Here is a 13,039-nt window from a genome sequence, read left to right as displayed (position 1 = left end):
GTTTATATTTGAATTTTATCAATAATAAGTAAACAGTGCTTGATCGGTAGTGTAATGCAGATAGTAAATAAAACATTAATATATAAATTTTACTCCAGATTGCGCCAGTGACGAATTAAAATCATCTAAGGCATTAAATACTGTTATAAAACTAACCTTAATGAAGAAAGTTATGAATGTTTTCACATAAGTTACTTTAAACTGGCGGACTTCCTTTACATTATGATGTTACATTTTAACAATGGCTAATGGAAAAACAGAGAAATGAATACTAACATGCCTCAACAATTCATTCTTTCCCTGCCTACAGTCCAAAAAACAAGTGTAACGCAAAACTTTAATAACGATTATTTTGGAAAGTAGCAAAACCTTAATAAGAATTTCCCTCTTATACCGAAAGTACATAGTAAGTAGGTAGGACTCTCCCCTAGGTCGTAATTAGGCTTTTCAGTCCTACTTATGTGTGTATTTTCTTCATCAGGACAAGGTAAACTCAACTATGTCAACACGATTTTGACCAAAGTAGATTTCTGAGAACTAGATAATCAAACATATATAAAATTTGATCGAGGCAATATGGTAAGGTAAACTGTGACATAGTAGGTAAGTGAATTTAAATGGTCTTAAGTAGGCACTATTTAACCGAAGTAGGCATCTCGGTCCTACGTAAGTATATATATATATATATATATATATATATATATATATATATATATATAATATTTCTTCTTCGTCAGAACAACAAGGCAAACTCTACTATAGTACTGGAAATATCTTATACCTGAAATATATGACAAGGACTGGAAATATACGCTTTTTTGACCGAAGTAAGTTTCCGAGACGTTATGTATATAATTAATTAGAACCAGAAATGCTCCTACACGTGCCAAACATGATAATATCTACCTGATGTATGCCTACTTACGTTTTAAAATTTTTATAGGACACCCATCATATTACATCATAATTGCTTTTACTAAGTAATATAAGGACTTTGGTTCTAAGATTTGCGTGCGAAGCCGCGGGTAACAGCTAGTTAAGTAATAAAATGCTGGTAAGTGTAAAGCAATACCTCTTTTGACAGCTCAGGAATCCCATGTATAATTTAAGCCTGAAGCCCTGAAGAAAATTCGCATCTCGTTTCAAACATTTAGAGGTTTAAACAGATTATTTCTGGCCTAAGTTAAATTGATTATCTGTTGCATAAAAGAAGAAATAACATACAACAAAAACATTTTTAAAGCTTAACCGGTACTGGCGACCGCCTTTTACATGTAGACAACACTGTATACGTGAGCGCATACTTAACGCTTTCATTTGGCAAAAGGAGGTGGTTTGGATTATAAATTAATGGTATGCGTACACATGAATTTTTGTAAATGCAGTTATTTTAAACAAAATAATAGTTACAATCAACATCTAAACACTACCAGGGGAGACTGAATAAAACTATATAAACAGACAAAATTCAATAATTTGATATAACAAAAACCATGTCATGTAGTGTTTGAGTAACTTTTAATTTGTTTGAATATAAAAAAAGTTCAAAGGTTTCTTAAAGCGATTCGATCCATTGCAAAATGTTTGGATTATAACTTTTTAGATTGTAGTTTATAATAAGGCAATATACTTTGCCTACGGTGAGTCATGCATTCATGGTTCACACAATTTTAAGCGACTTGGATACTATTACTAACCACTTTAATTGATGCCTGACTACACTATATTATTGTGCTTTGTTTTTAAGATTACTTTTCATGTGAGAAACATATTGGTTTCTACTTTGGAGAAAGTGCCCCAGTGTATTGGTTTACAGATACTCTTCATAGTTTAGATGTTTTTCTAAAATGAAACGTTATGATGTGGGGTTGATTCACATATTTAAGCTCGGTTTAAGACCTAATTTTTCATATGTTGTATGTTTGAGCTTCTGCTCTAGTGTAGACTCTAGAATTTTTTCTGGTTACTAATCATTGACGTTAAGGAATAACTGGAAACCTTACAAATAATTGAAAATCTAACCTTTACTCTAACTTACAGCTGAAAAGAACCCCGGTGATGTAGCGCTGGAGAGACTACGAGCATCGATGCTGAACCTGGCGGCAGTGGAGAGGAACCAGCTGATCAATTGGCTGCGTCACGTGATACTGGGTCCTGCCAAGCCACCGGTAACTAGTGGCAGTAGCAGTACTGTGACAGACACTACTACCAGCACGAATGCGGTGGCTACTGACCCCCCTGCCACCTCCACAGCACCGACCACCACTGCTCCCACCACCCCGGCGGGCACATCTACAACAAAACCCGCTTCTGACTCCAAACTGCTCCAGGAGAACCAACTGTTGCTGCAGTACCTTACCCTCTACATCATCAGTGAGAACAGGTAATTGAAGTCTGGCATTCCGGATTCTATCACTGCTTTGTATTGCTTAGGCTTATTTGAGTCAAGTTACAGAATAGTATTTTAGGGATTTTCTAGTGTCATCAACTTTAATAGAGTAATCACTCTTCAAAGGAGCGTTGAGGGTCGTCTGGGGAATGAGACCAGATGGGGATCCTAACCTTGGTCTCCCTTCTCATTTTTCATTCAACAATGGTTGTTTTTCAAAATAAAAATCTTGTTCCACATTTACATCATGATCATAACACACGGAACAGAAAGGTGCTAATTTCAGACTCAACCTTTTAAAAAAACTCAATTTTTTATTTTGGTCCCAATAAAAATTCAAACAAGTTTAAACAGTTTCAAAAATTATTTGAAGGCTTACTTGATCGGGAACACATTCTACAGTCTCCAAGAAGTTCTTGTGATATCAATGTCTTGATGAGACCAATTGTTTTTGTAGTGGGAATAATTAAAAAATTGTTAAAAAATGTACTTTGTTTTACATGTAGATTATATGCTCTATTGTAAACAGTTCTGTTCTGTTGCTTTTCTAGAATTACTTTTTATATTGATATTTTAACTTGCACAGAAAACCTTTGTGTTCTATTGTGTGAATAAATAATTCTTATTGTTGTTTCTTCAGTGAATATGAGGGCTGTTTAGAAGGTAACAGATGTTTTAAATTAAAAATTGACAAAGTGAAAGAAAACAACTTTGATTTTTTAAATATTCTATCCTTTCAATTTAAACTAAAACATTGTGCATTCTCAAGCGACCACAGATAGGATTTGATAATCTTGACCTGAATGTCTGTGCAGTGAGAATGTTGCCAAAGAGGAGGTAGCAGTCACGCTACTGGAGGCTCTCATCCCGATTGGCTCCCAGTTACTCTCCACAGCTGAGGGGGTCGGCTTCAAGGAGTTAATGGTTGTCATGGCAACACTGGCCGACGCAGGTTCTGGTCGCGGCCACCTACAACTGTTCACTGCCTCTGTGCAGTGGCTAGAAATCTGGTACTTATTTTCCTTGCCTTTTACATAAAAGATTTTACCTAAAATTTATAAAACCAATTAATTAGCAGTTACTTACGGTTTTGCACACACACTTTCAAAGATTTTGCACCTTTATGAGCACTTCTGGTTCGAGGTGAATTATATTTTTCTGACACCAATGTTGAATTTGACTTCTTGCCAAGATCGAGAAAATATGTTAAAAAGTGTTTATTTATGGCCTTTACTCTGTTCTTAGTATTTTTTGTTCCAAAGTTGATTTTGCCTTGTTTTCCGATCAAGAAAATATATCACACAGCAGAGAGCCTACTTCTGTCAGACAACTAAATTGGGTTTTATAAGTCTTTAAATTTGTAGTAAAAGTTATATAGTAATGTTGTCTTTTATATCTAATACTTAATATTTACTAAAAATTGTACAGTTAAAAGTATACTAACAATGACACTATTTACGTGTTTGTTTCTAACTGAAAAGTATTTTCAATACCTAAGAACATTTAGAGCTGGAATTGATACTTGGAGTTCAAAAGCACAGTACAGCAAACTTTCATCTTAACATATTTCTTGCCAACTGCTTCAAAGGGAGTATTCGGAGTCAAATTCTCACCATCTTATGTCTTATAACATTTTCTAAGGTAGATGAGTACTCTGAGTGAAATCTAAAAATGGTGAAAAATAATGAATACTCTTGTGAAAATTTATACACTATAAATGTAAAAACTGGAAATAGTGGTTAAAATTAAACGCATGATTGTGCTGTAATAAATCAATGGTTACACAGAACATTGATTACATTTGATTTTGCGCACCCCAGAAGTATACCTTGAGGCCAACCAGTTTACGGTTTCAGCAGTTGCACAAACTGCCGATAACAACCGATCAGGGCCTCCTGGGGAAATTCACCATCCTTGTCCAGACTGCCAAATATGGCGTAGTGCTCCCTTGCTATTGCAGGACAGTAAAAGAGCAGATGTTCGGCAGTTTCCTCTTGTTCGTCACACATATACAGAGCAGATCCTCCCGAAAGAATGCAGACTCAATAAAGGTGCTTTCTCAGGTGACCATGTCCTGTAATTAGACCCATAACCTGAGAAGACATCAATCTACTGAAGAAGAGAAGGTCAGACGCTACCCTGGGAGATTCTATGCCTTACTTTGTTTACCAGAAGACTGTATTTTTTTACGCTTATCTGCAGTCCCATTTTCTGTAACTGAAGGTCATATATATTAGATCTCGTTTTGTAAACCACTAATCTAGGCTCTCCACCGTACATGCAAACTGACAATTGTGTATGTTGCAGCAAGCAATATCTGTGCCAGAAGGAGGTGCTGGCGCAGCTGGAAGGATCAGCACAAGCCGGATGTATGGTTGAAGCATGCTGCTACCTAGTAAATTACGTGAGCGATGTGGTCAGTGCACTTTGTCCTTCGGGAGGTCGAGCCTGCTCTCCTCCTTGGGACGGTGATACTCTTCCTCCTTCCGACCTTGACCAGGAGTGGACCGATGACCTCGGACACGACGACGACGATGAGAGTGGTGGTGATGACTCGGTACGTAGACGTTTTGAAGAGAAAAAGCAAAAAGTTTTAATTGGAATTCTGTCATTAACACTTTAACCCCATGTTAATCATATTTACACTGTTTTTAATGGATAGAAAAATCTGTAGGTGTACTTTAAAAACCTACTAGGATCCACTGATTTGAAAGACATATATAAAGACAGAACCTTGTGTGTATTTACCTGTTTCTTTCTTTGGACAATAGTAGGAAGTTTTCAAGGTAAGCTTGCTGATTTTCCTATCGATTACTATTAACTCTTGGCTTTCAGCCGTATTAATTAAAACCATGTGTACGCTTACTGTACAGTGACAAAGACGCTTGTTGTAGAAAGTGTTATATAGTAATAACTTAAGTACACAATGTAGAGTCCTGTGTGAATAAAATTAATATTGAGATTAACTAAATACTTGTAGTCATGTTTAGTTAAAAAGATGCACATTATTCAGCTCATTACCTCTTGTAGGATATTTTTGTGCTTTCAATAAAATTCTCCTTGCAGTATTTGACACACTTGTATATTCAAACAAGAAAACTGACAGTGAGGGTATCAGCTGTATTGCAAATAGAAATTAATTTGTTGACGCTTAACAAGGTTTAACATGATTTACTTGACTCCACTACCACTTTTTGCTGTACTAACTGATATGTTTTGGTGTTCAGGATGAAGATAGCCTATGTAACAAGCTGTGTACGTTCACCATCACCCAGAAAGAGTTCATGAACCAGCACTGGTACCACTGCCATACTTGCAAGATGGTGGACGGTGTAGGGGTGTGTACAGTGTGTGCACGTGTGTGTCACCGCAACCACGACGTTACGTATGCCAAGTACGGAAACTTCTTCTGTGACTGCGGTGCGAAGGAGAACGGCTCATGTCAGGTCAGTTCCTGTCAAACTTCTGAAGAGAAAATTCCAATTCAAAGTTAAAACCAGGGCTTTTTCAGTAACCAGTATCATTACACGTTTGTCAGTAATTATTATTTATTTTTGTGAAATCAAGTTCTAGAAAAGATTGTTTTCACTGTTGTTACATAATTTAAAATACATAAGTGTTATCTATGGTTGTTGCCAACATTTTGTATTTTATTCTATAAGTTAGAATAAAATAGTGAAGAAATATAAAAATCCATCTGATTTTTTTATTAATAAAATTTGTCAAACTCTTGCACTGTGATGGAAAATTTTAGTTCCACTACCACAATTGTATGTTTATTTGTTTAGAAAAATATGAACGAAATTTGGTAAATAAATAGAAGTAATGGAGGTGCATTTTTATGCAATCAAATTTGATTTGAATTTTTAATATTAATTTTTTAACCAAACAAGTTATTATAATTATACATAAATTATCGTAATTGTGTAAGAAATATTATGCTTCCAGTTCTGAATTTCTGTACATGCACCGCTGCCACGAGTCTGTTGCTTTTTTCAAGCTGTTAAAAAGAGAGCTGCTGATAACACAGCAATAAATATAACAAACTGGTAATCAAAAAGAGAACTGTACTTGAGAAATACAATTTTTTAATTGTTTAATTTTATGCAACACATAAACATTTATTTTAATCTTCGTAATTCTTCTTTTTTATAAGTACCACTTATATGGTTTCATTTATTCAGACATTGCGTGAAACTTTACTGTTATGGCTTAAAGTACTATTAAAAGTTGTTACTTTTCATCAAATTATTATACTCAATCTCCTCTGATATGTTGGAAAATTCCTGGAGTTTGGTCTAAAATACTTGGAAATCTCAGGGAATTTTATTCCAGGGAATGTGTAGCAACCCTGTAGTAATAGACCAACCTTGGTGCTAAATCTCTCAAATGTACACGATGTAGACAATCCTACACAGACATACATCTCTACACCCACAAATAAAACATATTCGGACCAAAATGATTTGCTGATTTCGCTTTGCTCGGTCATTAAATTTACATATGAATTTGAAAAGAAGAGTACTTACATAATAGCTATGTTTAAGTTTATTATGAGCAAAAAATAGGTTAAGTTTAATTTCACAAAACTCTGAACCGGTATTAATATCCTGTGAACTGAGTGTGATGGTATGTGGCAGGCTCTGGTAAAGCGCAGCCCACAATCACAGGCAGAGAACCTACCCGGACAGGCATCATCCACAACCAACACCGTCAACATGGGGATGGAGCTGACCAGCTCGCTGCGGCGGCGCCCCTCCTCCCCCACCTTGCCGGAACGTGGAGGCGAACCTCGCAGCCTGCCCCGCGACCGCCATCGTATCGCCACACTCGCCAAACAGCTAGGTCAGTTGCTGTTTACTGTATAAATAGTTTGAGAACAGAGCACCTGACCTGATTTCTACGCTAGTTTGTATCCAAAATGTTAGGCTTTCCTTAATTTTTTGTTTAGTTACCCTTAACATAAGGAAATGTAGTTAGCTGAACAACTCCACTTAAATAAGAATAAACATTTGAACTCTTTTGTTTAACAAATTAGACTAGTTAGTAAAATCACTATCTTGTTTATTATATTGTCATAAGCATGTTTAAAATTAATATCAACAGCTTTAATAGTGATTGTAATCATCCTAAATTCATCATTGGGAGTGCTGGTGGCTTTTGGATTTTGGATGTGAGTTAGAGATAGTGCAGGTTCAAAGCATGTCTGTGACCGTTGCACTTTTTATCAGTACCATCTGCATTGTATTGACTGTCCTTATATTGTTGGATAAGATCCTCGCACAGGCTAGTGGCCCATGAGGACGAGTAGAATAAGGCTTAAAAGAGGATTGGCCTTTTCCTTAAAAAAATCTAGAAGGTTCCAGCATTTCATCAGGTCCACTTAGTACATACTCATCTCCACAATATTTATCTGTTCTAGTCAATTAACATACTCCTTCTAGCATTCTCATTTTCATGGTTCCATGAGTAGTAGGATTCCTTACCACTCCTCTTTCGCGTGTACTTGACCTCCATTTCTGTATCACTTGCGTCATCGCTTTCTTTGTTAAGTTGCAGTGAGTCTTCGTTCCAACAACTCATTCCCTATTCTTTGTAAGTTTTCCCCATTGTTCATGTCCTTAGGAACCTCACTTCACTTCCCTGCACTTGGCCATTTTTGTTTTGGCACTCACCCCAGTGATTCTGTTTCAGATGTTAAAATCTGTAGATAATTTGACTTATGTATTTTTAAATATCTATTTTACCTTTTACCAACCGTCTTATTGTAATAGCAATAGCTTGAAAATTGGTTTTACTGTCTGCAAAAAGAGAGTTTAAATGTTTACGTGTAAACAGACACAAGTATTTGAAAGTTTATTAATTATACTTTCAAATTCTTGAAGAAATCTTCAAAAAACACATAAATTGTATTGATTTTGAATTGTTTCATGTTACTGTCCAAGAGAACAATAAGTTTTTAAATTACTGCAGAATTATTCCTTGTATAACCTTATACAAAATTCAAGAATGAAACATTAAGTTTTATTTTAAGAAATAAAAGTTGGTTTCAGATGGTGGATGTAATATGATCCCCATAATGCATTTATCATGTCAACATTTAATATTTACTACTCTAAGACCTCTAGTCCAAGCACTCTTTCAATATTATATACCAACAGTTTTATGAAGCCGTTCTGTGTTAGTGGCTTTTTATATCTATAGATAAATAAATTGTGTTGTATGTGTGTAGATGTATTCTCGGACACTCTGACCAGTATGATCTGGACAGAGGGCAGCATTGTGAGCCCTCTCCTGGAGCTGCTCCAGAGCTTGATGCCAGCAGTGGAGGCTGCTTGCTCTAGACAGTCTCCAGTCGGGTGTTATCATCGAGCCCAGGCGGCGCTCAACCAGCTGCACACAGCCGACAAACGTTTTGAGACCACAGACCAGCTCATGGTGAGTAACACATAACACATAATATTACAGTACAGAAAAAACGCATACCGAAACGCATTTTTGAAAATCATAAATGTGATAGGAATAAGTGTTGGGAACATGTAACTAACATAGTAATCTAGTAGTTTAATTATACTCTGGCGGCTGCTTACTTCTAATTCATGTATTCGAACACTAGATATTTGAGTTGATGACAATATAGATATCTAGAAGATCTCTGTTAATGGATATCTGTGTTTCTTTTTCTAATCAATCTGTATACTACATGGAGTTCTGGTATACACAAATAATACTCTTTTTTATTTCTGCTTGGCTTCTGCAAGTCCTATCAATCTCCTATTGTTCTAACAACTTTCTCTTAGCATTCTTTCCCTCCACCTTCATATTTTAGTTTATCTCTTCCAACAAACTAACTTTTACTTAGTCTCTTAATTCCAGTATCCTTTCACTTACCTTCTTTGGCAACTTCTGGTTGTCCATCCATATGTTTGACCCATCTTAACTGGTGCCTTTTGATTCTATTGGAAACAAGCTCTTTGTTTCAAATTTGTTTTGACAATACAAGAATTTTGAAGGTAGCAGGATGTTTTCAGACAAAATTTTTGGTTATTGATTAATTTAAAAAATAATATCAAACTTTTTTGTATTTTTGAACAATGACAAATATCTGAAAAAATCTTAACCCTACGCACGCCACTAATAAATCTATTAACTTTCCTATAACACCAAGACAAGTAAAAAATGTTGTTTCTTTAAGTTCAAAGCTAATTTTTATTATAACTAAATTATAAAAGGTAAAAGCAAAAAAAGTGTAAGCACTGGGTATTTAAACTAAAATAATTAGCATATTTATTTATAAAAATAAAAAAGAACTATTTACTATTCAAAACACTACCACACGTTGAAGAATAATAAGATACATTGAAGACGCACACGCTAATTACAACAGAGAAAGCAGTAATACATTCCACGGATATGTTTGGTTATAGCTTTGTAGGAGACACAGAATTGACGAGTAGGTGGTCGGAGTTAGACAAAGGGCGCTCCCTTCCCCCTGCCACAGAGTGGAGGTCGTTTATAAATTCTTCCTTGGCAACCACGATAAGCACGGAGCGTGCACCGGGGATTTCAATGGCTTTTTGTAAACTAAAAAACTCCACGAGACAATAATCTCTAATATTGGATATAACTGTATTTGGTGTTTTGGTCAAATTCTACCATTCTAATATATCCGTCTACAGCGTGGGAAGGGTTTTTACAGGTTATTTCCTAATCCCATTTTAGTGACTGAATTCCTTATTCCGTCTTATCTAATCAATCTCTGTCTTGTTACAGGTCCCCACTCTAGGCTCACAAGAGGGAGCATTTGAAAACGGTAGGATGAATTACACAGGAGACCAGGGCCAGACTATCAGACAGCTGCTGTCAGCTCACATGATCAGACGTGTAGCAATGTGTTGTCTGGCATCACCCCATGGCAAGAGGCAACACTTGGGTATGTTTCGTATATCTATAATTATATAAATCTGTAGAATTACACAGGAGACCAGGGCCAGACTATCAGACAGCTGCTGTCAGCTCACATGATCAGACGTGTAGCAATGTGTTGTCTGGCATCACCCCACGGCAAGAGGCAACACTTGGGTATGTTTCGTATATCTATAATTATATAAATCTGTAGAATTACACAGGAGACCAGGGCCAGACTATCAGACAGCTGCTGTCAGCTCACATGATCAGACGTGTAGCAATATGTTGTCTGGCATCAACCCCACGGCAAGAGGCATCACTTGGGTATGTTTCGTATATCTATAATTATATAAATCTGTAGAATTACACAGGAGACCAGGGCCAGACTATCAGACAGCTGCTGTCAGCTCACATGATCAGACGTGTAGCAATGTGTTGTCTGGCATCACCCCACGGCAAGAGGCAACACTTGGGTATGTTTCGTATATCTATAATTATATAAATCTGTAGAATTACACAGGAGACCAGGGCCAGACTATCAGACAGCTGCTGTCAGCTCACATGATCAGACGTGTAGCAATGTGTTGTCTGGCATCACCTCACGGCAAGAGGCAACACTTGGGTATGTTTCGTATATCTATAATTATATAAATCTGTAGAATTACACAGGAGACCAGGGCCAGACTATCAGACAGCTGCTGTCAGCTCACACATGATCAGACGTGTAGCAATATGTTGTCTGGCATCACCCCACGGCAAGAGGCATCACTTGGGTATGTTTCGTATATCTATAATTATATAAATCTGTAGAATTACACAGGAGACCAGGGCCAGACTATCAGACAGCTGCTGTCAGCTCACATGATCAGACGTGTAGCAATGTGTTGTCTGGCATCACCCCACGGCAAGAGGCAACACTTGGGTATGTTTCGTATATCTATAATTATATAAATCTGTAGAATTACACAGGAGACCAGGGCCAGACTATCAGACAGCTGCTGTCAGCTCACATGATCAGACGTGTAGCAATGTGTTGTCTGGCATCACCTCACGGCAAGAGGCAACACTTGGGTATGTTTCGTATATCTATAATTATATAAATCTGTAGAATTACACAGGAGACCAGGGCCAGACTATCAGACAGCTGCTGTCAGCTCACATGATCAGACGTGTAGCAATGTGTTGTCTGGCATCACCCCATGGCAAGAGGCAACACTTGGGTATGTTTCGTATATCTATAACTGTATAAATCTGTAGGGTTCTCTTACTCGATGCAGAATTAATAGTAGCTGATTCATACAGTTGTATTCAATTTTCTACCAAGTGTATGTAATGTTTGCTGCAAGTTTGTATAAAAGATTGTACCATGCTTAGTTATAATGGTCTTTGCCAGATAATTATTGTAGAAAGCAAACAGATTAATAAAATATTGTCTGCTTTGGCTTTTTGTATGTTTATTTTTCTCAGAAAATTTTATTTGAAATACATCTTATAAGCAAGCATTACAAACCTAATTTTAAGTTTCTGTCATACTGTTACAAAAATGTGAATCATATTTGCACATTAAGAATTTGTTGAAGATTTAAACAAATTTCTGTAACAAATCCCGGTATTTTTTACTTATTTTTGTGTTGTTTTTATCATTTGTGTTAGTACAATCGCTTCATTTTTTGTACAAAACTGTAAACAGTTGTTTATTATTAACAGATGATCACAATTATTCAGTATTTTCTGCAGACTCATCATTAACTGTTCTCTTGATAAAATGCAGGATTACATATGTATGTGTACATATAGCTGATATACATAGATTCACTGTTTATATGTTAAACGTTAAAAAGTTATTAGATAGTTCCATACCTTTACAACACTCAATAAATATTGAATGGTGTGAATAAAAGTGAAATGGCAGTCTGATTATTGTAAATGACATATGTTTACAACTAGTTGATCATCTTCTTTGCATCTGTTATTATGTTTGATTTTTCTCCAAAAGATAGCTCTGATTTGGAATACCTCATAATGTAGTTGAACTGGCCTAGCCTGTGTGGTTTGTCAACAGCAGTATCCCACGAAAAGGGCAAGATCACGGTGCTGCAGCTGAGTGCGCTGCTGAAGCAGGCTGACTCGTCGAAGCGCAAGCTGACTCTCACTCGTCTAGCCTCGGCTTCCGTACCCTTCACAGTGTTGTCACTCACAGGCAACCCTTGGAATGAGGACTTCCTTGCTGTCTGTGGTCTCAAGGTAACACTTGTTCAACTTATTTCACCTTTCCAGTTTTGGAATAAATTTCTTCCTTGTCGCTTATAACATGTTCTTGTATCCGATGCTTATGAACTGACACACATTTCCAGGACTGTCACGTGTTGACGTTCCACCCCTGTGGTTCGGTGGCTGAACACCTGGTGTTGCATCCGCAGCTGGAGACAGGCAACTTCATCATCCGAGCTATCTGGCTGCCTGGTTCGCAGACTACTCTAGCTCTCGTCACTGCCGACTTTGTCAAGATCTACGATCTAGGCCGTGACGTTCTCAGTCCACAGTACTATTTCCTTGTGCCCACCGGCAAGATCAGGGATGTCACTTTTATCTGCCCTCAGGTACGGCAACTGGATTCTCGTATGATTTTTTTGGACAGACAATTTTCAATGCTTTCTATTCCAAATTTTTAGAAAAAAATTGTCTGATATTCTTTTACTTAAACTTCAATAAATATTTAAACAAAATACTTTTTATATACAT

At 36.7% G+C, this 13,039-nt stretch overlaps 1 protein-coding gene across 1 annotated transcript in view; it reads left to right on the top strand.

Moving 5' to 3' along the window:
• The window catches only part of LOC124360750 (E3 ubiquitin-protein ligase UBR4-like), a 124,107-nt gene that overhangs the window by 48,331 nt on the left and 62,737 nt on the right, over positions 1-13,039 (top strand). Inside the window, 9 exon segments of the mRNA XM_046814624.1 lie at positions 2,041-2,383; positions 3,205-3,399; positions 4,697-4,946; positions 5,617-5,835; positions 7,030-7,234; positions 8,622-8,827; positions 10,163-10,322; positions 12,360-12,541; positions 12,652-12,897. Of these exon segments, the coding sequence (XP_046670580.1) occupies positions 2,041-2,383; positions 3,205-3,399; positions 4,697-4,946; positions 5,617-5,835; positions 7,030-7,234; positions 8,622-8,827; positions 10,163-10,322; positions 12,360-12,541; positions 12,652-12,897 (2,006 nt within the window).

The sequence above is a fragment of the Homalodisca vitripennis genome, chromosome 4, assembly GCF_021130785.1.
Source record: "Homalodisca vitripennis isolate AUS2020 chromosome 4, UT_GWSS_2.1, whole genome shotgun sequence".
NCBI classification, from domain to species: Eukaryota; Metazoa; Arthropoda; class Insecta; order Hemiptera; family Cicadellidae; genus Homalodisca; species Homalodisca vitripennis.
The sequence above is the reverse complement of the archived record's forward strand: the minus strand, read 5'-3'. Positions and strand labels throughout refer to the sequence as shown.